General features: G+C 36.6%; 1 protein-coding gene across 1 annotated transcript; it reads right to left on the bottom strand.

Moving 5' to 3' along the window:
- TACC3 (transforming acidic coiled-coil containing protein 3) lies at nucleotides 1–27,838 on the bottom strand. Its single transcript, XM_044680748.1, has 16 exons — nucleotides 27,677–27,838; nucleotides 27,363–27,508; nucleotides 25,531–26,601; nucleotides 24,542–24,617; nucleotides 24,388–24,414; nucleotides 21,742–21,901; nucleotides 17,474–17,526; nucleotides 16,883–16,989; nucleotides 15,781–15,877; nucleotides 9,341–9,499; nucleotides 7,118–7,194; nucleotides 6,461–6,504; nucleotides 2,409–2,569; nucleotides 1,629–1,735; nucleotides 1,357–1,477; nucleotides 1–290 (listed from the first exon to the last, which is right to left on the bottom strand). Exons 1-16 carry the CDS (start codon nucleotides 27,836–27,838, stop codon nucleotides 225–227), a joined length of 2,634 nt encoding a protein of 877 aa, XP_044536683.1. The 3' UTR covers nucleotides 1–224.

The raw sequence follows: 27,838 nt of genomic DNA on the forward strand, positions 1-27,838 counted from the left end.
AAGGATTAACTTTTTATTCAAGCACATTTTTAAAAACAGTTCAATTTACTAAATTAAAAAAACACACACACATTAAGATATCTGCAACATGGAAAAACAGAGGTTAAGAAAGTGCAAGTGACTAACAAACATTACATATACATAACTGACAACACTGAAAGAAGGACCAGGTTAGGGTGAACAAAAAAAAAAAAAAAAAAATCAAACGATTCAAAATTCCCAAGTCAGATCTTTTCCATCTTTGAAATCAAGTCATCACAGATTTTGGTCAATTCATCATTTTCTTTAGTCTAGAAAGGAAGGGGGCGAAAAAGTGAATTAAGATTATAACTGTATTTACTGTGTTTTGTGATTTGGATATAGTTAAAACAGTGTAACAATAATCCTTCCACCTGAGTTCTAGTCATCTAATCCCATCAAAAGCAGATTGCAATCACAAATACTTCAATTATAGCAAATCAGGAACAAATCACCTGTAAGAAATGGAACTCACATTGTTCTCAAAACAATCTCCTCAAAGACTGAGGATAAAACTAAATCCCTAAGACAGAGTCAGCTGTAATGTTATCATCATCTTATGCTGGTACAGCTCTGTGCTTTCCTCAACCCAGCAAGCCAACACATAGCCAGCTAGTCTTCTCTCACATCATCTCTATTAATGATTTTCCTTTGGTGTAGTCAAGAACTTTTCCTTCCAGTTAAGCCTAAACTCTGCCTTGCCACTACTGATCCTAAAATGCTCCCTAAATTCTCCACCCCACCTCAGGCAAGACAAAACGAACCACATTGCCTGCTCTAAGACGGCCCTTCAAAAGCTCAAGGATTCTCCTCTTACCCACAACTGTGTCTTCAGTTTGTGAGACTTGATTCAGTTTCCCTACTCAGTCTCTCTTCCTATCTAACTGGAAAAGAGTGATCTTCACCTGTCTGAAAAGGAGTTCTTGCCTGAAGATGCAAGGACCCAATTGTCCTTGAGGACAAGAAATGTTTTTCATTTTTAGTTATTGTATCCCAGACACTTAGCACAGTAGACCAAATATCTTAACAAATGCTTGATGAACTGGATTTAAAGACTTCAAGACTCTTTTCTGGCCGTCTCCCAAACTCTACCCAACCCCTCCTCTCCAATTCAACACATGTTTACTGGGTGATATGTGACAGGCTCTGTCTGAGACAGAGAGACAAAGTCAAGCAGTCCCTGCCCTCCCCAAACCCTGTGGGGCACCCACCCCCCACCCCAACCCCAGCCACTCCTAAAGAAGCTACATCATCCAGCCTGACTCTTACTGCCAAGATTTCAATACTTCACAAGCACATACTTCTTAAAGGGCAGGTGATTTCTGAGAATGAGCTTACTTTTTGTTCCAAAGTTTTCTCTAGTGACTGGACTCTCATCTGTTCTTTTCGTAAATTTGCTTGTAAAGCTAGAGTCTCAGCTTTTGCTTTGCTCCGAACCTGGGCAATTTCTTCGTTTGCTCTATTAGAAATAAAAGAAAATTTACTTCCGAGAGGGCCCTGTGGTTTCCAGTCTCCTCACCACAAACCTCAAACGAGGTGAGCTACATGGAGACATCTTCAAACAAACTGCCACCTTCTTCCCTTTCAGTCTCCAATGATCCAGCACTTACGCATTTAATTTCTCTTCCGCATGAGCCTTTAATGCTTGGTACCGCTGCTCTCCCTTTTCAATTCTTAGTAGATAATCTTGAGCACATTTCTTCAGTGCTTCTTCATTCTGTAAGGAACAGAAAAATTTACAGGTCAATTTATGCAAAGTGAAGAACAACCACCCAAAGATATTCCTGTAACTTGATGAGAAAAAGGAAAAAGCAAATATCATTGACTAGGGAGTGTTCATCTCAAAGCCTAGGGGACCAAAGGCTACAGACTTCTGGCCCCAATCTATCCAAAAAAAAAAAAAAAAAGCAGACATAAAAGGCATAAAAAGCCAAAAGGAAAAGATGGCTACAGTCTCTTCCCAGATCTATGTTTCTAAGCCCTATTAACATATCTCCTCCCATCAAAACAAGGATGGGCACAAGGAAAACAAGTAAGTTTTCTACTAAAAAAAAATCTTATAAATAGAAGTAATATGCAAAATAATGTTTTTAATTAAATTAAATATTGAAACACCTATGTTATGAAAGGTAGTATGTCTTTATTCAAGTGAAAGGTCTAGAGTCACCGATCAGGAATTTAGGGAGACGTTTCTACTACCAGTCTCATCAATCTCCTTCAGGATTATGCTAGCCCAGAGGTCAATTCTAGGGCTGTACCATTTTAAACAAACCAAGAACTACAAATATGAAAATAGGATAAATGAGAGGGATCAATAGTGACAGAATATCCTAGCTTTCTGATGACTGATAAGCATAACATTCCACATTTATATTTTAGGCTAGCCACACCTTTTGAAATCCTTCTAAAGCCTCCCTCTGTTTTTCTAGTCGTTTGAAGAGGTCTGAGAAAGATTTTTCCATGGAGTTCAGGTCTGCTGTAATTTGTTGTTTTTCTTCTGAAATCTTCTGGATTTCCGCCTTTGTAACTTCTTTCTCCTTCTGAGAATCCGCTAAAGAATACAAACATTGATCACCTAATCTGTGGTCAAGTAAGTGATTTCACTGAAAAGTTCACTGTGGCCACGTTTTATCATAAATATGAAAAGTTAATCAAGAGAAACACAAATCACATTAAAAATAACTTAAACATAAAAGTTGTGACAACATATCTCTGATGCCTTATTACAATGTGGAGGTGACATTAGGTTCCCAAGTTATACCATCAGAACACAAATTCTGGGAGGTTCAGGCCTCCAAGTACAGTCCAAGTGCCAAGCTCCTCCAGCCAATGGTGGAGCTCATCCCAAGCAGGTAGGCCACATGGCTGCTCACAAAACAAAGAAAAATCCAAAATGATGTTCAGTTCCCAATGCAGCCCAGCACCCTTTCCACTTTCCAAATGCTTTAGACCAGTGATGGGCAAACTTTTTAAAAGGGGGGCCGGCCAAAGGAAAGGAAATGCTCATCTGTCAGTCTGTTTCTAAGGCAACTCTTTTGAAGTTTCCTTGTATTGTATCCTTTTCATTGTATTCATCAGACTAGGAATAATGTCGTGCAGCCAGACAGAACATTCAGGGGGCCGCATCTGACCCACAGGCTGTAGTTTGCCCATCGCTGCTTTTGACCATCCACAAACTCTTAATTATTGAAACTTTTTATCTGAGTTCTTTATCCAATGAGTTTGGTAGCTACTGGAAAAACTAACCATATTAATTTTCATGCAAACCAAAAGGCAGAAAGAAATTGTGCCTAAGTGGAAAGACGCTTAGATTTTCCTTTGAAAGGAGAGTGAAGGAGTTGACTGTACTGTGTACCCAAAGCAACAAGAAACATCATTCAAGGAGCTACTTTGTTATCTGGCCTTGCGATGTTCGCATTAGCATAAATAAGCGAAAAAGATCACGTTAAGCACCAACCTCTATTCAACAAGTGAAGCAGAGATTCTACAGAGTAATTGATAGTACTTCTATAGGCACCATGCTAAGCACTTTACAAATACTACCTTATTACCTCACAACAACCTTGGCAAGTATATACTGTTATTATAACTGAGACAAACAGATTAAGCGACTTGCCCAAGGTCACACGACTGGTCTCTGAGGCCAGATTTGAACTCAGGAAGATGAGTCTTCCTGACTCCAAGCCCAGAGCTCTTCACATATATAGGCTTGACTCTCAATCCACTGAGCTACCCAGCTGCCCCCCAGTATTATTCTTTAAAGAATATATCTTTTGTTCAACTATGATAGTTTTTGCTCCAATTTTGAAAAGTGTCAGGATACTTTAATTTAAGAATTTAAAAAACATGGGAAAATGTTCCAAATTAATTAAATTAAAATTTTTAAATTTTTAAAAAACTGTAGATTAAGGTATACAATCTTTTCAAACCAAAACAAAAATAAGTGAATTGCTACCTAAACTGTAGATTCAAGTTTGTTTTTGAAAACAACTCCCTAATGATAACCAAGCAGGGCTGGCACTATTTACAAAGACTGAGGCCTGAATATAGGCACACTCCACTTAACACTGCAAAAAATACTGTCACGTGGAAACCACAGGACTGTCAGTTCTCTAGCAACCATAATGTAAATAAAGGACACGTTCCTAAATAAATGAAATTTAATATTCAATGGAAACAGGTTCTTATAGATGGTCTAGTAATTGATATAAAACACAACCTGTTTCATTCTGTCCAATCTTCTCATAAAAGATCTGGGTTCAAACTACTAAAGGGTAAAAATAAATCTTTACAGATACTTTTTAACTAAAATGGGTCTATAAAAGATTTTTTAGCTATATAAAAGAACCAAGACCAAGAGAATGGGAAGATGTTGGAAGATAGATGGCACATAAACAAAAGGCAAAGAATCCAGAGACATCCAAGAAGGGGAACAGAATGAGGTTAATTTAGCACACTCTTGTTTCTCTACTCTCTAGTTCGGCATCTACCTAGAGAAGACAATTGTCTCTTCTAGAGAAAACAAAGAGAAGCATGCTTTTTTGTTGAATGAGTATTTCTTTTTAAGCCCTCATCCACAGCAAAGGAAAACAAAATTCACTTCTCCCAGAACAGCAGCTGCAGTTGTAGAGGAGGAGGAAGGGGCCTTTGTGAAAAAGTATGGAAGGAGGGGAAGCAGCTTTTTACAGGTGGAATTTGGGGTTCTGAAAGCAAATTTTCAAATATATACATATATATGCATATACATAATAAAAAAGATTATATATTTTTTTCCTAAAAGATAATGACAATGAACTTATAAAAGATAGGTTCAAAAATATAAAACTTTCAAGATTTTTTGTCTCTTTTCATAGTTCAAGAAAAGTCAAGTAGAACAATAAACTTGATTCTTCCTTGTGGTGAATAAAAGTTTTAATTCTTTTCAATGAAATGGTTTTAAAGTGCTTAGTATCTGTGACATTTAACCAGTCCAAATGGTAAATACTATAAAGTGAATGTTATTAGCCTTAAACATTTTCATAAGAACTAAGATTTAGAGCTAGAGGGGCCAGGGATAATAGGTGGTTCAATGGATTGAGAGCCAGGTTCAAAGACTGGATGGAGGTCCTGGGTTCAAATCTAGTCTAAAGGCACATTTTAGCTATGTGACCCAAGGCAAGTCACTTAACCCCCTTGATACACCCAATATTAATTCTAAGACAGAGGTAAGGGCTTTAATTTTTAGAAAATAAATAAATAACTAGAGGGGCCTTAAGCAACCATCTAGTCCAAATGCCTCCTTTTATAGAAGAGGCATAACCAAGGCCTAAAAGTAGCAGGATGCCAGAGTTGCCTCTATTTTTAAACTTTAATTCCAATTTTTTATTAGAAATGAGTGCCTTCCATCTCTACTCTCCCAAAAGCATTCACACTGGGTTAGCACCTGGATGGATGGGAAGTCCAAAGGGTGATATTCTCAGGTTACAAGAGACTTTTTCCTTAAAACTCATGTGACCTCAACATAACACTCAGTTCTATTTGAACAGAACTTATCTATACATCTAACACATCTAATTTTTGGACTTCATCTTCCCTGGCTCCTTTTTGTTACTGGACAAAGTTCAATTTCCTGTTTTTAGTGGTCAAGGCCCCCTACAATCTGGCTCCAAACTCACTTTTAAGTATCCTTATTATTCCTCTCCATTCACACTATTTTCCTGGGAAAATGGAGAACTTTATGTCCTTTACAAACTCCACTATCCTGCATTCACCTGCCTTTGTCCATCCTGTTCTCTATATCTGGAGCCAATGAGTCACTCAAAATTAGAAAGGAACTCTCAAAATATCTGAGTGTCAGCATTTTAAGTTCACAAGCAGGTTAAGTTGACTGGAGTTTTGCTCCAGTGGAAAATTTTCCCAAGATAAGGAAATGTAGAGGGCTTTGATAGCAATTATTATCTAACAAAGAAGGTAGCAGAATCTGAAAGCAGGTTTGGCTCAGGATAGAGAAGGCAAGGCAGCTCTCTTATGGAGAGACCACATCCCCCTCTGCAGCACATGGAGTAATAAGTTCCTGTCAAAGATCCCTAAGAGAAGTGCCTAGGGCCCTGACACTAATGGACTTGCCTGTCTCACAGCCAGTACATGGCAGGAACACTTGAACATAGTCAACTCTATCCACTATACTATATTGCCATTTATATTTACATTACTAATATAAAAGGAAATATTAATGTCCTGGTAGGTTTGGCTCAAGTCAGATTGGTTTTACTCCTGGATTGCATCAGAAGAACATTCTAGTAGCTTGATACCCATTCTTTAGGATCTCCCTGTGTTGCTCCTGCACTTCTCTAAGGTCTCAGATTCCTTCTATTACACATGAGGAAACTGGACAAAAGATAAGGTCCTATCAAGCTTTAAATCCCAAATTCACTATTTCAAAGTTTGTGCTACAGTGACTTACCTATCATCTGAGTTATCATCCCTTCATATTCTTCCACAATTTTCCTATAGGATTATAAAGAAAAGATGAGTGAGAGACAATGAGAGAACACTTTTAAGAGTTTAAAAGTAGAGTCTTAACCATCAGTTGGTTAATGTCTGAACAAATTGTTTGATGGTGATAGAATATTATGGGCTGAAAGAAATAATGAACTGGAAGAATTCCATGTGAACTGGACCGACCAGGAATTGATAGAGAGCGAAAGGAGCCGAAGCAGAACACTGCACACAGACGATACATTATGGCATAATCAAATGTATTAGACTTTTCTGCTATCAGTGATGCAAAGACCCAGGACAATTCAGAGGAACTTATGAGAAAGAACGCTATCCACATCCAGAGAAAGGACTGTGGGGGTGGAAATGCAGAAGAAAAACATGATCAATCATGTAGCTCAATATGGATATGATATGGGTTTTTATGTTAAAAGATCACTCTACTCAAATATGAATAACATGGCGATAGGCTTTGAACAATGATACATATATAACCCAGTGGAACTGCTTGTCAGCTCTGGGACAGGGGTGGAAAGAGGGGGTCGGGGGTGATAATGAATCCTGTAACCATGAAAAAATATTCTAAATTTTTAAAAAAATAAGAATCTTAACAGATACATACCCCATCTCTAAATATTTCACATAGAATTTTTTGTGTTTATCTTCCAATTCTTGAATTTGCATTTCTTTTTCTTTAACCTATTTATATAAAGATTATAAACATAAAATTTAGGTAGTATGGGTCTTACTATAGGCAGAGAACATCAATTACAATGTATGAAGGAAAAATAATATACACAAGATAATAAATAATGTAAATTTAAAATCTGATCAAAAGAAAAACTTTTAATTTAAAAAATCTAAGCTTTGAATAAATGGTAAACAGTTTTAGTTCCAGAAAACAGATAATGCAACACGTCTCTCCTCAAGGCAAAGAAATACGGTAATAGTAGGACTAAATATTGTATATATTTTGTGAGATGTAGCCAATGTATTGGATGGATTTGATTATTTTCCTTTGTTATAAAGAATGGTTCAAAAAGGGAAGAATTTTTCCTAGAAATAACTTAAATCAAAGGCATTTTTTTTCAAATGAAGAGCTATAGGAAGTGGATGTAAAATTGACTAGCTGCGAGGAGTGGATAGAGTCAGGCCTGGAGATGGGAGGTCCTGGGTTCAAATCTGACCTCAGATACTTCCTAGTTGTGTAACTCTGAGCAAATCATTTAATCCCAATTGTCTAGCCAAGTGATTCCCAAAGTGGGCGCTACTGCCTCCTGGTGGGTGCTGCAGCGATCCAGGGGGGCAGTGATAGCCACAGGTGCATTTATCTTTCCTATTAATTGCTGTTAAAAGGGGAGCTAAGTAATATTTTTTCTGGAAAGGGGGCGGTAGGCCAAAAAAGTTTGGGAACCACTGGTCTAGCCCTTACTGCTCTTCTGCTTTGGAACCAATAGTATCAATTCTAAGACAGAAGATAAGAGTTTTAAAAAACAAGTGATGGATTGCCAATGTGGAAGATGATAAATGACAAAGCCAAAGGGAGTTTGAAGGCTGCTATGAAAGAAAATTAAGGTTTTTGAACAAAGCAACGTTATGATCAAATTTAAGTATAGGAAACATTCTGGAAGCAGGATAAAAGACAAATTAGAAGGAGAAACAGCAGGAAAAGGAAGTATTGTAAGGAAGATATTATAATTAGTTGGGCAGGGAGTAGTGAAAGTAGCTGTGAAAATTCAGAAGAGATGTCAAAGATAACCTCCAGGTTATGATCTTTTAGAACATGGAACTGGGTGTACGTAGAAAGTGCTTTAGAGCAATTCCTTTATATAAATTCAGATAAAATGTCCACTAAGTGACAATGAAATCTGGCAAAATATGTTACAAAATCTTTGCACTATTCTGTATTGTTACTTTTTCTGAAATTCATAGATGTTGTTTAACAAAAACTAATTTAAAATAAACTGAAGCCTTTATAGCAGTGATGAGTAAATGAAGTTAAGTAGAAGAAATGATTACTTCATCCTTTTGCCAATTATATTTTTAAGAGAAGAGAAAAGCAAGTCTAAAGGTCAGAAGTTAATAAATGCTTTTTCTCAATTTTTTATATGTTAAAAATAATTTTTTTTAATTTTAATGCCTTTTCATTCATTCCACTCAGTTCTGATAAAACCAGGTTGTTAGAAAAATAAGTCATTTTGACAAGTACTGGTATTATAACAAGTGCTTAATTTATCTGACTTGTCTGTAAAATAGGTCTAAGGCAGTAATTCCCAAACTGGGCGCTACCGCCCCCTGGTGGGTGCTGCAGCGATCCAGGTGATGGCCACAGGTGCATTTATCTTTCCTATTAATTGCTATTAAAATTTTAAATTAATTTCCAGGGGGGTGAAGTAATATTTTTTTCTGGAAAGAAGTAATATTATTTTCTGGAAAGGGGGCGGTAGGCCAAAGAAGTTTGGGAACCACTGGTCTAAGGCTAGGAAACTTTTTTAATACTGATTTTCCTTGTTCTGAATATCTGCGATCTCATGATCAAGTTCTTCCCTAATTTCTACCCTCCCACTAAATAAATATAGTTCATAATGTGATTCTTAAAAATATCTTGGTCCCTGGACAAGGACCAGAAAAATTCATGCAACTTAGAAAAACTTAATGAAAAGAAAAATCAGAAAATTTAAATTAAAAGTGTGAAACTACTAAGTAAAAAAATCCATAGATTCCAACATGTTTGCTAATTCCTTAGTCATTCAAAAAAAAGTCAGCTTGAGTTAAAACTATCTTGCTCTTGCATATCTAGAAAGAAATCTTAGAATCTTCAAGGTCGTGAAATCATTTCTCTTACTTCTTGTTTGACTTTTTCTACAGCCACATCCATGTCTTTCTGGCTATATTTCAACACATCTATAATCGAATCTACTGAAATAGGCAAACTTGTAACTGTCACAGGGATATCCAGAATATCCAGACATTCTGGTCCATCACGGGGAGGAGGTTCTATTACCTGTGGGAAAATAATGAGGAGTAACATAAACTGTCAGGGATGCAAATAAGAAATCAATTCAAAAGAGACATACATTTTCTCCTCTATCAACCATAAGTAGTCACAGTCTAGGACTTTTTTTAATCTTTTGTTTTTTTTCCATTTGCATGTAAAAACAATTTTTAACATTTTAAGTTCTGAATTCTTCCCCTCTCTAAGAAAGGGTGATTTGATATAGGTTATACATGTGATGTCACATAAAACACATTTCCATATTGGTCATGTTATGCAAGAAGAAACATGTCCCCCTCCCCCCCAAAAAAAACCAAATACCCAGAGGAAAAAAAGTGAAAAACAGCACACTTTGATCTGCATTCAAATTGTCAGTTCCTTCTCTGAAGGTGGATTTTCCATCCTAAGTCCTTCACAATTTGGGCTGCCTTTTAAAAACAGCTTTTCTCTCTACTGTCACTTTTGAAAACTCAAGTCGATTTGCTTTGACCTAAAATTTGTACATTAGAAACAAACTTTTCACAGAAAGAAAAATCCTTCCAATTTTGTAGTTCAAAACAAACCAAAGAAGAGCTGGTGTGAAAGTGCAGCACAGATCTCATTTATTCACCCACTAGAGGACACTGTTATCCTTAGCAACCAAAACCCTAAGCCTATTTGAACTATATCCTTTTCTCCCTTTGCTCTTGTAAATTCCTAAATTTTACCAATTACTAAAAGAGACAAAAATGACTGATTTCCTTATCCCATCACTCTAGAAAAAGTGCTAAGGAATACAGGATCAGAAAAGACCAGAATTGGAATCTTTTGTAGGTCTTTAATCTTAATCAATACAGGACTAAAATAAATGACTTGTCCAGATCCTCAAGCCCCTCCATTAAATAGGATAAGGAGCATCTAATGCAGGCTCTCTATTACTCCTCTATTTTAGGAATCTCAGGTTGTGAAGTTAGAAGGAACCTTAAGGAATGAGGAAAGCATCCTCATTTTACAAGTAATCAACCAGAAATCAGGAGAAATTAAATTATTTGTCCAAGGTCAAAATTATTAAGACGTAGACCTGGATCTAAAACTAATATTCTGGTTCCAAATTCATGTTCTTTCTACCATACCGGACTGCCACAGCAAGACTGGGCAGAACAATTTTAATCTTTACTAGTACTTCACGATGGTGAAAGGGAATGCTAAGGGGCTATTTTAAAGAGTATTCCTAAAAACGATGTAGGAAATATGTCCTTAGATTTAATCAATCAGTCCAGCTACCTTAACATACTTAATTCAAACATTTCTTATGGTTTTCAGTAATTAACAGTAAAGGTCACTAAGCAACACAAAACAATCTTTCTCCTCCTTTAAAAATATTAATGTTGGGGCAGAGTCAAGATAGCAGAGAAGGTACAGATCCTCATCTGATTTTTACCAAATTTCCCTCCAAAAAGCTATGAAAGAATTCTGGAGCAGCAGAACCAACCAAAAGACAGGGGAAAATAATTTTCCAGCACAAGATGGCTTAGATTTCCAGAATGACAGATCTAGTGCACTGGGGTAGAGGTGGAGTGTAGCACACCAGGGCAAGCCCCAACACAGCAACAGGCCTTGAGAACAGATGAAGCAGCAGCAGAAGTTTCTGGAGCTCTCAGTCAAAGAAGGCAAAGAGAAAAGGAACAGGGGGGTCAGACAATTGCTCAGAAGGAGACTGCAGGGGTCTCTTTGCTCTGAGTGCAAGACTCTTATTGCATTGCCCTTATTCGGTCTGGGGACACTATCTCAGGATGAGGAAGAACACTAAAGGCACCAGTGTTTGCAGCCACAGAAGAGCAGGGGACCCTGGTTACAGTTCCAAGGGGTAAAAGAGTACTCTGAATTACTTACAGACCAGAGTACAGACCAGAAGAGTATTAAACGCATTTCTCCTTACATCATACCACGTTGGAAAAACTGAAATCAGATAGATTTTTAGAAATACCTCTGAGGGGGCAGCTGGGTAGCTCAGTGGATTGAGAGCCAGGCCTAGAGATGGAAGGTCCTAGGTTCAAATCTGGCCTCAGACACTTCCCAGCTGTGTGACCCTGAGCAAGTCACTTTACCCCCATTGCCTGGCCCTTACCACTCTTCTGCCTTGGAGTCAATACACAGTATTGACTCCAAGACAGAAGGTAAGGGTTTAAATATATATATATATATATATATATATATCTGAAGGCAGCTGCACAAAGAACCTAAAGCTTGTAACAGTGCTTCACCAGACAAGTACAGAGTCCAACTTTAACAATTTTTTTTGAATTAGAAGAAAAAGTATGGAAAATGTGCAAAGAAAAGAATAATCTCAACATAGAAAGGTATTTTGGGAAGGCCAAAACAATAACTCCTAAGAAGACAATAAAGTCAATACTGCTGCAATCAAAGTTTCCAAGAAAAACAGGAATTGTTCTCAACTGCAAAAAGAATTAATGTAGGATTTTAATTTTAAAAGTATTTTAAAAATCAAATTAGAAAAGGAGAAGAAAAATTGGAGGAAAAAAATAAATGATATAGGACATGAAAAAAGAGTCAACAGCTTGGTAAAGAAGGCACCAAAAAATACTGAAGAATACGTTAAAAAACAGAATAGGCCAAATGATAAAATAGGCACAAAAACCCAATGAAGAGTAGAACTTCCTAAAAAGCAGAATTGGCCCAATGGAAAAAGATATACAAATATGCACTAAATGCACCGAAGAGAACTTCTTGAAAGGCAGAATTAGGTCCTATGGAAAAAGAGGTACAAAAATTCACTGAGGAAAAGAACTTTTTTTAAAAAGTAGAATTGGACAATTGGAAAAGGAGGTATAAAAGCTCACTGAAGAAAATCATGCTTTAAAAATCAGAATTGGGCAAATGAAAGCTAGTGACTCCACTAGCCATCAAGAAACAATTAAATAAAGTCAAAAGAATGAAAAACAATTTATAGAAGAAAATATTAAATATCTCATCTCAGAAAAAAACTGACCTGGAAAATAAATCTAGGAAAGATAATCTAAGAATTAATGGTCTACTTGAAAACCATGATCAAAAAGAGAGCCCAGGCATTATCTTTTAAGAAATTATCAAGGAATGATAGTCTAGAACCAGAGGGCAAAATAAAAATGGAAAGAATCCACCAATCACCTCCTAAAAGAGACCCCAAAAGGAAAATTATAGCCAAATTCCAGAACTCCTAGGTCAGGGAGAAAATACTGCAAAAAAGTAAAAAAAGAAGCAATTCAAAGATCATGGAGCCATAGTCAGGATAACACAAGATTCAGCAGCTTCTATATTAAAGGATCAGAGGGCCTAGAATACGATATTCCAGAGGGCAAAAGTGCTAGGGCTTCAACCAAGAATCACTTAGTCAGCAAAACTGAACATAATCCTTCAGAGGCAAAAATGGGTGTTCAATGAAATAGAGGAATTTCAAACATTCCTGAGGAAAAGACCAGAGCTAAATGGAAAATCTGACTCTTAAATACAAATCTCAAGCATAAAAAGGTAAATAGGAAAGTGAAATCAAAAGATTCAATAAGATTAAATTGTGTACATCCCTATATGGGGAGATGATTCTTGTAACACCAAAAAACTTTGTCATTTTAGAGCAGTTAGAAAAAGTATACCTAGACAGAGGATAAGGGTATGAGTTGAATATGATGAAATATTAAATTAAATTGAGGCATGAGAAAGAGGAATACATTTTGAATGAGGGAGAGAGAAAACTAGAATGGGATAAACTATTCAAGTAGAGGGTCCCTGTGCCTCTGACTCCTGCAATCTACCCCCTCCCCAGACTTCCTTATATCACCCTAATTTTTACCCCCAAATTCAGATTATCTCATGACTTCACCCACCTACAAAGGTCACCAATGGCTTCTTATTTTCCTCTTTGGCCTCTGAGCTCAAAGAGATAATGAAAGAAGTTTTACAGTGGAAGGAAAGATGGGAATGGTGGAGAAGGAAGCAGGGGAACCTTACTCTCACTGGAATTAGTTCAATGAAGGAAGAACATACACAATTAATTGTGTATAGAAAGCTCTATAGGAAAGTAGGAGAGGAAAGGGATATGAGAAGGGGGAGAAGGGGTTTAGGGCTGATAGGAAAGAGGACAAAGTCAGGGAGGTGGGGGGTTAGAACCTTAATGGGGGTAAATAGGATGGAGAATACAAGTAATCATAATATTGCAAAAAGTTTTTACAAGTCTCTCTCATAAAGGCCTCATTTCTCAAAGACAAAGAAATTAGTTGAATATATAAGAAAACATGTCATTCCCCAATTGACAAATGGTCAAAGAATAAGCACAGACAATTAGTTCTCAGACAAAAGTAATTAAAGTTCTCTATGATCATGCAAAAAATGCTCTAAATCACTATTAATCAGAGAAATGCAAATTAAAACAACTCTGAGGTACCACCCCACACTTATCAGATTGGATGTTATGACAAAAGAAAAGTGAAAAAACTTGGAGGGAATATGGAAAAGGTGAGGTACGAATGCCCTGATGGGAGAGTTATGAATGGATTCAACCATTCTGAAGTGCAATTTGGACCTATGCCCAAAGGGCTATTATAATACTTACCCTTTGACCCAGCAACACCATTACTAGTTATCTCAAAGAGATCAAAAACAGATGCAGAGTGAAATAAGCAAAACAGGAGATCATTATACACAGTAACTACAATATTGTGGAACAATCAAATGTGATAGACTTTGCTACTAAGAGCAATACAATGATCCAGAACAATTCTGAGGACTTAAGAAAAAGAAAAAAACTTCCAGAGAAAGAACTGCTGGAGTAGAAATGCAGATGAAAACATATGATTTATCACTTCTTTATTTGGATATATGTTTTGGGGTTTAGGTTCTATAAGATTATTTGCTTATAAAAATGAATATGAAAATTTTTTGTGTGATAATAGATGTATAACCCAGATTGAATTGCTGGTCAGCTGAGGGAGCAGAGAAAGAAGAAGGGAGGGAAACAATATGGATTATATGACTTATGTAGAAACTTGTTATTAAAATCTTTTTTAATTTTAAAGCAATCAAAAACAAAAAAAGGGAAGACCAATATGCACAAAAATATTTAAAGGAGCTCTTTTTGGGGGGGAAAAGAATTGAAAAGTGAGGGGACATCCATATTTTGGGGAATGGCTGAGTAAATATAATTGTAATGAAATACTATTTTGCTGTGAAAAATAATTAAGCAAGAGGAGCTCAGAAAAGAAACAACACGAACTAAGCAGAGTGAAATAAGCAGAATCAGGAGAACATTGTACGCTGACAGTAATATTGTAAAATGAACAACTAATTAACAGGCAACTCTTAACAATAAAAAGATCCAAATCTATCCCAAAGGACTCATGATAAAAAAAAATACCATCTGCTTCAAGAATAAGAACTGAGAGGGCAGCTGGGTAGCTCAGTGGAGTGAGAGTCAGGCCTAGAGACAGGAGGTCCTAGGTTCAAACCCGGCCTCAGCCACTTCCCAGCTGTGTGACCCTGGGCAAGTCACTTGACCCCCATCGCCCACTCTTACCAATCTTCCACCTATGAGACAATAACACCGAAGTACAAGGGTTTAAAAAAAAAAAAAAAAAAAGAATAAGAACTGATTAAGATTCTAAATCCAAACCAAAGCAAACTTTTTTTTACTTTTTCTTAATATTTTATTAGTTTTCTTCTACAAAAGGACTAATATGAGGAAATGTTTTACATGATTGCACATGTAAAATCTATATTAGACTTTTTACCATCCTCACATTGGTGGAAGGGTGTAGGGGAAAGGAGAGAAGGAAAGAATTCAAGACAACCTTCTTTGAAAAAGTTGGAAACTTTCTACATGCATTTTGGGAAAAATTAAATTTTTAAAAATATATATTAACATTAAAGCTACAATTCTAGTCTAACCCTCTCATTCATTTTAAATAAAAGAGGCTGCCCAGAGATCTGTCCCCATTCCTTCCTCCTCCCATCCCTCTTAATCCTCTCCACCCACCAAAAAGGACAAAACACCAATTAACTACAATAGTAGAATCCAAGTTGTCTTAATTTTTTTAATAGAATAAGTAATTACAAGAGCAGGTAGGTGGCTCATTGGAAAGCCAGGCCCAGAGACAGGGAGTCCCGAGTCCAAATCTGACTTAAGATATTAAGCTGTGTGACCCTGGGCCAGTCACTTAACCCCCATTGCCTAGTCCTCACCACTCTTCTGCCTTGGAACCAAAACACAGTACTGATTCTAAGACAGATGGTGAGAGTCTATATAAATAATAATTACTTACAGGAATATTAAGTGTTCCTAGGAAGTCAAATTCATCAAGTTTTGCATTATCTTGATTATTTTTCTGTGAGTGCTTGCTTGTCAAAACATCAGGGAGGCTTTAGAAAAAGAGAATATATATTTTTTAGATTTAATTCACTTCTAATTAAGGTCCCAATGCTCACAAATAGGGAACTATTTCACATTCTCATTAAATCTAATAGAGTTCCAGTGCAGGTTTCCATAACCCCACTTAGAAATCTACTTCGGTGCTCAGATAAACCAATGATGTCATCTGAGCAGGTACTCCTTACACCAATGTAGCCTACAACTCTATGACTTAATGAGTTTTCTAAAGTTGCTTCCTCTGTTTAAAAGAAAACAAAATCCTTATTAACCCTAAGAGTAAATGTCCCCAAACTTAATGAGGACAGGTAGACAGACCAGAGGAGGGGGGCCTCCAAGAGCAGGAAGGCCTGCCAAGAACAAAGGCCATCTCCACACCAAAACACAGAATTCAAGTAAGACTCTAAAGAAAGACAGAGAACCCCAAACAGATAATAAAATGCTTGAGGTCTATCTGAATTTTCTAGTCAAGTGAATGATTTTCACCTTCATCACTCCAGTAAAATTCCAATTAGCAGGAGATACTATCAGTTGGCTTCCTCTCCAGTCAGTCACACCAGCCTCTCAGGGCTGTGGAGGAAGGCCATCCACTCTCCTCTGGCACAGGTACACCTGCACACACAGTGTATCGCTATAGTCCCCAAATGGTTTTCCCAAATGGAAAAAGTTCCTAGTGCTGGCTGTGATCCCCAACATATGATTGAGCACCTTCGACATAACAAGCATGAGTTTGTTGAAATAAACTACATTGGGGGCAGCTGGGTGGCTCAGTGGATTGAGAGTCAGGCCTAGAAAGAGGAGGTCCTAGGTTCAAATTTGGCCTCAGATACTTCCTAGCTATGTGACCCTGGACAAGTCACTTAACCCCCACTGCCTAGCCCTTACCACTCTTCTGCCTCCGAACCAATACTCAGTATTGAATCCAAGACAGAAGGTAAGAGTTTAAAAAAAAAAAAAAGAAACTAAATTAAAACCCCCTAAAAAAAAAATCATCTCACCTACTAGTTGTTTCAGTAGTTACAGGAGCCAGTTTATCAGGGCTATCCTTTAGTAGTGGGTCAAATTTAAGATATAAGGACTGTTTTCTCAAGGCAGATTCTTTAAACTAAGGAGAAAAAGAAAAGATTTTTTTTAAAAAATGAATTATATAAATCCAATCATACCCAAGATGGTTTTGGTTTGGAACTTATAATCAAAGTAGAAATATCCCTACATCAAATCATGTTTAATATATATATCAGTTTTGTAAGAATTTAAATCAATATCAATAACTCCAAGTATTAATTTTATAAAGTTTATTAATAATCACAATCACTTGAAGTAGAAGAAATAAAAAGAAATAAAAGTTAAAAGCCTAATTTTCTAACTAAAGTAAAAGCACATGTGTAATCCTCTTCCTGGCTGAAAGCTAGCTACAGCAGCCACATTCAAGGGGAGGGAGGGAGGAAGAGAGACAGAGAGAGAGAATATATCCTCCCTACATTAACACGTAGCGTAAACACGCAAATGGGATGCTAGGTAAGAGAATCCTGGGGAGTAAATTCTATACACACACAGTTTTCAATTTCTTTCAACAGGTTTATACTTACTGAAGAAGTTCCAAACTGTTCCAAATAGTCAATTGCTATGTCCATGCCTAGAACTGAAGAATAAAATTCACCAATAAAGTATTTCAAATGACATCAAACTTACAGGATTGCTCTTTGCCTCAATCTCTACCAATATTCATAAAATCAAATAAATTTCATTATGCCAGGCATATATAATTATCAATTAAATTCTCCCAACTCAAACCTTAAGGTAAACACTTAGAAACTGCATTTGGGATAGCAAGGTGGCTCAGGGGAAAGAAAACTAGACCAGGAGACAGGAGTTCTGGGTTCAAATCTGATCTAAAACACTTCCTAGCTATGTGATCCTGGGCAAGTCATTCAATCCAATACTCAGTATCAATTCTAAGATAGAAGGTAAGAGTTTAAAAAAAGTAAACAATATAGCATTAGGTAATCTTATTTCTAATCAGAGAAAAGATTAATTAGGGACTTTCCAATTTAGGAGAACAAACAGGTCTAATTCTCTGAATTTTCAAAAAAGAGGTGTCCCACTTCTCCCCAGTGTTTATATTCAATCAAAAAACATGGAAACAATAAATGATTGACTAATAAGGGAACCAATTTCATATAAGACATATGGGTTGCTTCAGATACACAATTATGAGAAAACTCCTTGCATCAGTCTTTGAATCTGACCAGGTTTCTGGCCAGCATAACCTAGTCCTTAGTTAGGGTTCTCTAAACAGCAGGTAGAGGTGATCCAGAACTATATTCAAACAATACAATATGGTTTTCTCACAATTCCCACAAGTGAACAGTTTTCTCACAAGACAGAAATTGGACTAGATCCATAACTAAACAGAAAGGGAACCTTTGTTATGGTCTCTAATGAGGAGGTAGGTGGTCCTTCTCACTGCCTGGGCTAGCTCTCCTATTTGTGCCTGTCTCCTCAAGAAGTCTTCAAGAACTTGCTCTGCTTCTCCCTATCTGGAAGATCTTTCTGTACTCCCTACAGATTTTCATGTCTCCCACAGCCTTAACAAAAAAAAAAATCTACAATCTGATTTTTCAGTATCATTAAATAAAATGCCTTATCTATCCCAGAAATCATTGTCAAAATCCTAAGTTATCTATATAACATGGCCTCTACTCCACCATTTCCTCTTCAATCCGTAGAAATTAGATTCTAATCCTATCACCTTAAAAATCAAAGCAAAGAACCTACTAACTACTCTAGGGATATAAAGATAGGAATGAATCAGTCCCTGCCCTCAAGGAGTTGACATCCTATCAGAGAAAGTCCAAAAATGGACTTGAAGCACATAAATATGCTTTGTAGTCATAAATTATCATCTGATTTTTCTGGAAAACCACTTAGAACTCTTCAACTCAGCAACTCCTGAATATATATCCAAGAGGGTCAAAAAAAGAAAAATGCCCCATATACCTGGCATTCCCAGGTACCAGCCACAAACTCAGCCATTACCACGCCTGTTATCAAGTCTATGTTCCCACCAGAATCTTGCACTCTACTGCCCTGCAATCCCCCTAGGCTCTGACAGGAAAGTTTTTGCATTTTCTGAGCCTGAGCTACCTTCCTTCCTGTCCTGGAGCTCTACATGATGGTGCCCTCAACTCCAGGCATCACTTCACCGAAATGCTCTTTCCAGTTCCCCTTCATATTCTAGCTTCTCCCATTAGAATGTAAGCTCCTTGAAAGCAGGGTCTCTCTCACTAGCTTGTATTTGTATTTCTAACACTTTACCATAGTGACTGGCATGTGCTAAGTACTTAATAGATCTATAGGGACGTATAGATAACAACATCTATAGACATAAAGCAAAAATATTAAGAGCATCATATTTTGTGGCAGCAATAAAACTAGACAAAAAAAATGGATAACTATCAACTGGGGAACTGTAAAACATTATCATGGTACATAAAAGAAATTATGTTACATTGGAAGAAATGATAAATTAGTCCAGAGATTTAAGAATGACTTGCACAAAATCATACAAAGTAATCAGCAGAAAGCAAAAAAGCAAAACCAAAAGAACAATATATAAAATGACTAAAATAATGTTGTTTTTTCTAAGGACCAACTTAACTGAGATTATTTGCAATGTCAATTTTAGCTCCAGAAAAAAAAGATAATAAATATTTGTATCCTCTTGGTAGAGAGGATCAAGGATTAAGGTGCAGAAGGTCATACCCTATAACAGACCATCACTGTGAAGATTAGTTTTACTACTTATTTATCTTTTGTTACAAGGAAGAATTCAAAGGGGAGGAGGGAGAGAAGCATCAATAAGTGCCAGTAATTGACACTTAGTGGATGGACTTTTCTTCATCTTTAGTGAATCTTTTAATATTACTTAATAGTGTTTCCTCTACTCTCAACTTCCATGACACCATTCTCTGGTTCTTCTTTTATCTGACCACTCTTTCCCAACAGCTTCCCCAGCCAAACTCTGACCCTGCCCCCTTTCTACACTTTCCATTGACAAGCTCATGCAAGTTGAATCACCTTCAAGCAGTTGACTTTCAAATCAAAGAGAAATCAAAGATAATTCCTCTTGAACCCTATGCTTGAATCACCAACTACCTGCTAGATTTTGCTGCCTAAATGTCCTGCAGACATCATAAATTTGCCAGGACACAAAACTGAATTAAATCTTCCTTGTTTCCTCATAGAAATACCCTACATTAATGATTCAAGTTATCCAGGTTCTTTAATACGCTATTCTTTCTTCTCTCCCTACATCCAATCACTTGTCAAGTCCTACCAATACCACCCATTATCACCTCTCAAAACCATCCTTTCTCTCCTTTCATACATATGCTGCCACCCTGTTTAGACCCTCATCATCTCTTTCCAGGACTCCTGTAATAGTCTCCTGATCGATCTCCCTATTCTGATCTTTCAAATAGCTTCAAAAATAACCATATCAAGGAAATACACCTCATAAAACATCTGATCATTTTAATTCCCTGTACAAAAAACTGAAGTGGCAGCCACTCCCTAACTGATACATGGTCAAAGGATATGAACAACGAACTCTCAGGAGGAAATCAAAGCTAACACTAGTCATGCAGAAAATACTCCAAATTACTAATAACTAGAGAAATTAAAATTAACTCTGAGGTTCCACCTCACATTTACCAGACTAGCAGAGTTGACAAAAAAGGAAAATAGCAAATGCAGAAGGGAGTGTGGCAAAACTTTGGAACAGTTCTGGTGGAATTGTGAACTGGTTTTGCCACTCTAGAAAACAATTTAGAGGAAAAGGATACAACCAGTGCAGGAAATTATTTTGCTTGGACATGTTTCTTTTTTTTTTTTTAAGCCCTCACCTTCCATCTTAGAATCAAATACTGTGTGTTGGTTCCAAGGCTGAAGAGAAGGCTAGGCAATAGGGGTTATATGTCTGAGGCCAGATTTGAACTCAGGATCTCCTGTTTCTGAGCCTTGCTCTCAAACCACTGAGCCACCCAATTGCCCTCAACCATATATGTTTCTAAGAGGTTTTATTTTTCTTACTTTCTCAATGGGTGAGATAGAGAAAGAATTCAGATTGAAAATAAAATTGAATTTGAAAATAAGTTGAACAGAGAAAGCAGAAGGAAGTTCAAACAGAAGCTTAACGAAGGAAAAAATTTTGAAAATAACACAAAATTACACATATTTTTTAAAAAGCAAGTAGCATGAAATGGAGACTCATGGTTTCACCTACCATGTTTTCACATACCATATTTTTTTTGTATGTTCTGCTATGTCTGTGAAAATGTTTTTTTATGGGTGTTCAATTTTTTTTTTTTTTTTAAGAAAACCACCAAATTCCTCAGCCAAGACACTTCAAGATCTTGTGTGATATGGCTCTAACCACAGCCAAACTATCCATTTAGCTAGGTGCTATATTCTCAACTTATTCCATCTTGAACTTGGGTGTATCTGGGCAAGCAATCCTCCACCTATATTAAGAATACATTTCCCTCTTTAACCTTTTTCTTTGGTAACTCCCAAATGACTTTGAAGTTAGTGATCTCTTCTTCCTCAAAGCACCCAGCAGATACTTATCTTTGTACAAACTACACTCCCTCCGGGAACAAAGTAAGCTCCTTGAAGGCAGAGAGCAGCTACAATTTTTGTCCTTGCCTTCCTACTATATGTCAGAGAAAAGTGTGTTGAATGTTTGTTGGATGATTGAAATGAACAAGTTTTAAAGCAAGCAGGCAAGCATTAGAACATTCAAGTTTAAAGGATCTTCATGGTAAATAAGTTTATTTCTTAGAAAGCCACTTACCTTGTGAAGGAGACTTGAAGTCCTCTTCAGAGATGGCAGCTTCTATCTTGGCACTTGCATCAAATTCATCCTTCTGGTGGAGTTGAGAATCAGTGGTCAACAATGGACTAACTTGACTGCTTGTGTCAACGGAAGTATCTGAAGAATTTTCTGTTTTCTCCTAAAAATAATTTCAGAATTAAATCTTGGCCCTGAAGAACCAAATATCAAGGGACAATTTGTACTCTCTAAGGAACTAAACAAGGGCAACTAGAAGGCTCATTTGAGAGCTTGGCCCAGAGATGGGTGATCCTGAGTTCAAATTTGGCCTCAGACATTTCCTAGCTATGTGACTCTAGGCAAGTCACCATTGCCCAGCTCTTACCACTCTTCTGCCTTAGAATCAATACATAGTGGGGGCAGTTGGGTAGCTCAGTGGATTGAGAACCAGGCCTAGAGACAGGAGGTCCTAGGTTCAAATCTGGCCTCAGACACTTCCCAGCTGTGTGACCCTGGGCAAGTCACTTGATTCCCATTGTCTTAAAAAAAAAAAAAAAGAATCAATACAAAGTATTGATTCTAAGACAGAAGGTAAGAATTAAACAGTAACTTAAACATTAAATAAAGGTCTTCATAATGTTTACTTTCTAGTAACAATTTACAGGGTCAATTCCTCAACAAGGATTTACCAGATGCCTATACTATGTGCCAGTTACTGAAGATACAAATACAAAGAATGGAATGATTCCTATTCACAAAAAGTAGACAAAAGATTACATAGGCCCTGTGTGTTGAAAGCTGTGAGAAGCTGCTCCTTTCTCTCTCAACCAAAAATCTCCCTAAATGCCATACATACAGAATTCCCACTTTTTCCCTTCAGGCACCACTTTACAAAAAAAGAAAAGAAAAGAAATTTCCTCTTGAAATAGATAAAATTGGGAGGGGAAACAGTTCTTGTAATTAATTCAACATTAGATTCTGTGATCCACACAAGTTGGCCTGTTTGATGTTCCTCCTACAAGCCAAATTCCATCTGCTCCCTTTCATGCCCTACACAGACTGCCTTCATGCCTTAGCAAAAGTACATCTCAGGAGGGCAGCTGGGTAGCTCAGTGGATTGAGAGCCAGGCCTAGAGACAGGAGGTCCTAGGTTCAAACCCGGCCTCAGCCACTTCCCAGCTGTGTGACCCTGGGTAAGTCACTTGACCCCCATTGCCTACCCTTACCACTCTTCCACCTGTAAGTCAATACACAGAAGTTAAGGGTTTAAAATTAAAAAAAAAAAAAAAAAAAAAAAAGTACATCTCAGTTTCTTTAAATCTCTAGTTTCCTTCAACTTTTAATTCAACACTTTCTACCTGAAGTATGTGCATACGCACACATATTTAGAACTCATTTAAGCCAGTTAATTCTGGCTCAAAAATATTTTCCTTCTGTAGCAGTAAGTAGGTGGAATACTATAGAAGAAAGTAACTGAGGACATAGGGTTTTTAAGCCATGGATTGGGGGAAGAGGAGGGTTAAATAAAATTAGAATATTAATCAATAAGGAGGGCAACAAAACACACTTTTTATTTGTAGCTATCCCAGATTTAAGTAAAGGTTCATGCTGTGTGAATCAGGGGAAATAATACAGATAGAACATAGCTTGCTGGGTAACTACTAAAAGTACTTTTAAAAATACTCATATACAGCTAGGCTGCTCAATGGATAGAATGCCAGGCCTAAAGATGGGAGGTCCTAGGTTCAAATTAGACCTTCAACACTTTCTAGTCATATGACCCAGGCTAAGTCAACTTCGACTGCCTAATCCTTACCACTCTTCTGCCTCAGAACTGATATTTAACATTGATTCTAAGTCAGAAGGTAAGAGTTTGTGTTTACTATTTTTAAATAAACTAAAATACATAAGCTTAGAGTCAAAAGTCTTTCTAGACTGCTAATAATTTGTAATTATGATAATAAAAGGTTTATACTGAGACTACAATAACTAAAAATGTTTTTTTGTTTGTTTGTTTTAAACCCTTACCTTCTGTCTTAGAATCAATACTGGGTATTGGTTCTAAGGCAGAAGAGTGGTAAGGGCTAGGCAGTGGGGGTTAAGTGACTTGCCCAGGGTCACAGAGTTAAGAAGTGTCTGAGGCCAGATTTGAACTCATGACCTCCCATCTCTGGGCCTCACTCTCAATCCACTGAGCCACCTAGCTGCCCCCTAAAAATGTTATTAAATAAAAATAATATATAGATTATATAACATCAACTAATTCTATTCTTAAGGATTCACAAAACAATCATGTCAGTCAATTCCTGGTACCTGTTCACACATTTTTTAAAAAGTTCTTTTATTTACTATAAGTGAATTTTTTAACTGCTGAAAAACAGCTTGGTTAAAAAACAGGAATAAGCTTCTTGATAATCAGAAATTCTACCAACAAGACATATAAACAATAGCTGGATGAGAGTGGGAGTAAAGAGAAGGCAACAGAAGCACAGTATAAGCATTACTTATATACATACCTCTGTGTGTGGGGGTGGGTGTAGGTGTGTAAACACAAATATAAGCCACACATATATGTGCAACTATAAGAAAATAATGCAATATCTAAACATAAAGATCCCATTATATACAATATAAATATCATAACTACACAATTACATTATATAATACCTGGTGTTGGACAGCATCTGCCTCTGCCTGTCAACAAAAATAAAAAAATAATCAGCTACACCCTTAATTAATGATACACAGTGTATATAGAACATCCTTTGAGATCCGTCCTACCTCAGATTCTATAACCTTGCTATAATAAAGTATATCATACCTGATTCACTGCTATCAAAGTTTCTACTACTGGGAGCACAGATTTATCAGCAGTAAGAGCAACAGGGATAACCTGCCTAAAGACAATACAAAAAGTTTAAAATTAATAACCAATAGAGATTTGAAATTTACTACATTAGCCTAGAACATGCTATTGATAAACATGTATCAATCTAGATTGGATACTCAAGGAAAAAGGGAGATCCCACATAACTGATAAAATGAAAGTTAGAAGTATGCCAGTAATAAAATTCTGTGAAGTCACCCTGCATGCTAGGCATTTGTTAAATGAATATTTTTAATAGAACAAAGAAAATGAACTTACTGTGACCAAAAAAGAACCAACAAATAATGACAACCCTAAACACACTGAAATATGAGCCATGGTAGAAATATAACAATGCCAATGCTTATTCATAAGAGATGACTAATAAGAAGTTGAGTAAATCTTCTAAAAACTCAATAATAAAAAATAATTCTTATTTAGATATGCCATCAGATTCTAAAAGTTGTATCTCCATAGTAGAATAATTAGAATGCCAAATCAGCACACTGGGCAAATCTTTTTTCTTCAATAGTCAGTTTTTTACTCTCAATAATTAAATTTAGTTTGAGATATCTTGTTTAAAGGGAAATTAAGTCTGCTGTTTTGAAGAGAAGTTTAGAATTTGATTATCATCATAAATGGATTTTATAAACTACAAACAAAATTTTATTAATATTAATATGAAATTCTTAAAGAAATTCCGAGATTAGGGGGCAACTAGATGACTCAGTGGACTGAGAGTTAGGCCTATGGAAAGGAGGTTTAGCAGTATGACCCTAAGCAAGTTAATTAACCTCCATTGCCTAGCCCTGGCCACTCTTCTGCCTTGAAAATAATATACAATATTGATTCTAAAATAGAAGGTATGGGTTTAAAAAAAAAAAGGAAATCTCAAGCTTCTAATAATACAGTAGACAACTCGTCCATTAAAGAACTTTACTTACTGACTTCTAGATATGTCATCAATAACAGTCACACTATTCTGCTCCTCAGTGGAAGGACAGTCTTTCTGTGCTATATGATTTTCTTGATGTTGAGCGGTTTCATTACTAGATTTCTGGCGATCAAAAGTGGAAGGCTTAGCCTTTTCACCAAAAGGGTTAAAGTTTGGATCATTAAGCTTGTCCCAATCTAAAGTATAAGATCCCTTTGGAAGAGGGTCAATATTTTCTTTATCCTGACATTTGTTTTCCTTTGCCAAGTTTTTTGTCACATTCCTTTGAGTTATAGGTGGTTTCTTGGAAAGTGGTTTAACTGCAGGCCCCTTGCCTAGTTTACTTGGTGGTGGCTTGACAGTAATGTTATCAGAAAAGTCAAATTCTAGTTTTATAGGCTGGCATTTCAAAGGTCCAACAGCTTGCACAGGCTTTTCTTCTGCTAGGGGAAGATTTGGTAATTCAGAATCAATAACCTTTTTTTCATCATTGTTGACAAAATCAGAGTTAGAAGCTGGCAAATGTGTTGATACACTGGCAGACTGAGGATCTTGCACTGTATTAGAAAGTGGTTCTTCAGGCTGTTCAGAGACCAAAGATAATTTCTGTTCTTCTTTATTGGGCACCATTTCATTCACAATAAGATTCTGGATAACCACATTGCTATCCGACTCATCTTCTAATGCTGGATCTCTATTTATTTCGTTAGTGCTTTTGTCAACTAATGAAGCAGATCGTATACTATCACAGCTTTTCTCCAAGGTTTTTTCAGGGCTTCCAGAAGATTTTATTCTTGGAGACTCTTTAAAGCCTTCAGAAATAAGTGGCAAAGTATTATCCAATGAGTAACAATTAATTTCTTCTAAGACAATTTCGGATCTTAAACTTTCGAAAGACCTTGGAATTTGGGATGAGGTTACAAATGGATCAAAATCATCCAGAATATCAAAGTCAATATTGTAGGAGCCACTGCTTTTCACTGGTAGCAGATCATCTGGATAAGGTGCAGGATTTGTTTCTTGTCTTTGAAGTTCTTCACTCATAGTTTTACTGTCAATTTCATTGGTTACCTGCTGATTTCTATAAGAAAAATTTTAAAAGTAGCAGAGCTTCAAAATTAATTTTTAATTTATTTGAGATTATTCATAAGCATACAGAATATATTTGTCTAAACCTCCACTGTAGAAATTTATACTATAGTATAATGCCTCTCAGAAATAATATTTATAGGTAAATATATATCATATATGCTGCTATACACTATGAGGTGTACCAGATGCTAGGGACTGACTTCATTTACAGATACATTTTGGAGTCAGATATTCACTAGTTCTAAACATAATCATCTCTTCCCAAAAAGGTCAAACTTCTCCCCACCCCCACCGTCTACCTTTGAAGCTTCCTTAAAGCTAAAGAAAAGACTCAGGTTATCAGCAGAGCAAAGGTTTGGAGGAGAGTATATTCATGTATGTACGGCAGGGGCAGAGGCAAGATAGGAGAAGCAAAGCAAGGGAAGCACACTGAGGGCAGAGATACTAACTGTAAAATAAAGACTATTAAGTTATTAGCAGAACAACCCAGGAGCATAGTTTGGGGAAAGAAACTAAAGTCTCCTTCACTTCACCCAAATATGTGATTATTGATTGTTTTTAACTAAGTAAAAAGTTTCTGGGTTATAAGTTTTGAATTGTCGACTGTGATAGGTCACAGTATATCAGACACTTCAATAACCAATTGAGATACGTTAGAATCAAGAAAAAGTTGTCACTTCATCTCCATTATCCCTATATCCAGTCAAGAGAAATCTCAAATTAGATCACAATGGCTTGTCCAAAACTTACTTTTCACATCTTGATGCAGGCAGCTGAGAATTCTTTAAATCATTTGTACCATCATCCAGAGTAAAACAGTTCTCAAGTTGGTTTGTCATGTTTGGGCTTAAAATTCTTTTTGTCTGTGGATCTCGCAAAGGAGTTTGAAAAGTTACCTATTTGTATAGAAGGGAGAGAGAGAGAGAGAGAAACTCTTAAAAAGGCCTTCAACAATAGTGTCAGCATTATTCCTGTTTCACTCATTAGAAAAAATAGCCCCCCCCCCCCCGAAAAGGAACGTGGAAGACAGTATTTTTAAACACTAAAAACAAAAAAACACTTACTTTCATCGTTTTTGCTGTATTTTTGGGTGGTACATTTTCTTTCTGGGATGTACAAAAAACTGATGATCTTCCTGTTAGCTCGGGTAGTGAAAACAGGAAGTCACAAGTTTCTGCAGATATATCACCACTAACATTTTCGTCATTTAAGATCTGCAGACTCAT

The sequence above is a fragment of the Gracilinanus agilis genome, chromosome 6 (genome assembly GCF_016433145.1).
Source record: "Gracilinanus agilis isolate LMUSP501 chromosome 6, AgileGrace, whole genome shotgun sequence".
Classification (NCBI taxonomy): domain Eukaryota; kingdom Metazoa; phylum Chordata; class Mammalia; order Didelphimorphia; family Didelphidae; genus Gracilinanus; species Gracilinanus agilis.

What these genes read in the sequence shown, in the direction of transcription:
- TACC3 (XM_044680748.1), bottom strand. Translation starts at nt 27,838, where the DNA reads ATGAGTCTGCAGATCTTAAATGACGAAAATGTTAGTGGTGATATATCT. An exon ending in ATACAGCAAAAACGATGAAA is followed by an intron (nt 27,509 to 27,676) that starts GTAAGTGTTTTT and finishes CTATACAAATAG; the next exon opens with GTAACTTTTCAAACTCCTTT. An exon ending in AACAGTTTGGAACTTCTTCA is followed by an intron (nt 16,990 to 17,473) that starts GTAAGTATAAAC and finishes TTTTCTCCTTAG; the next exon opens with TTTAAAGAATCTGCCTTGAG.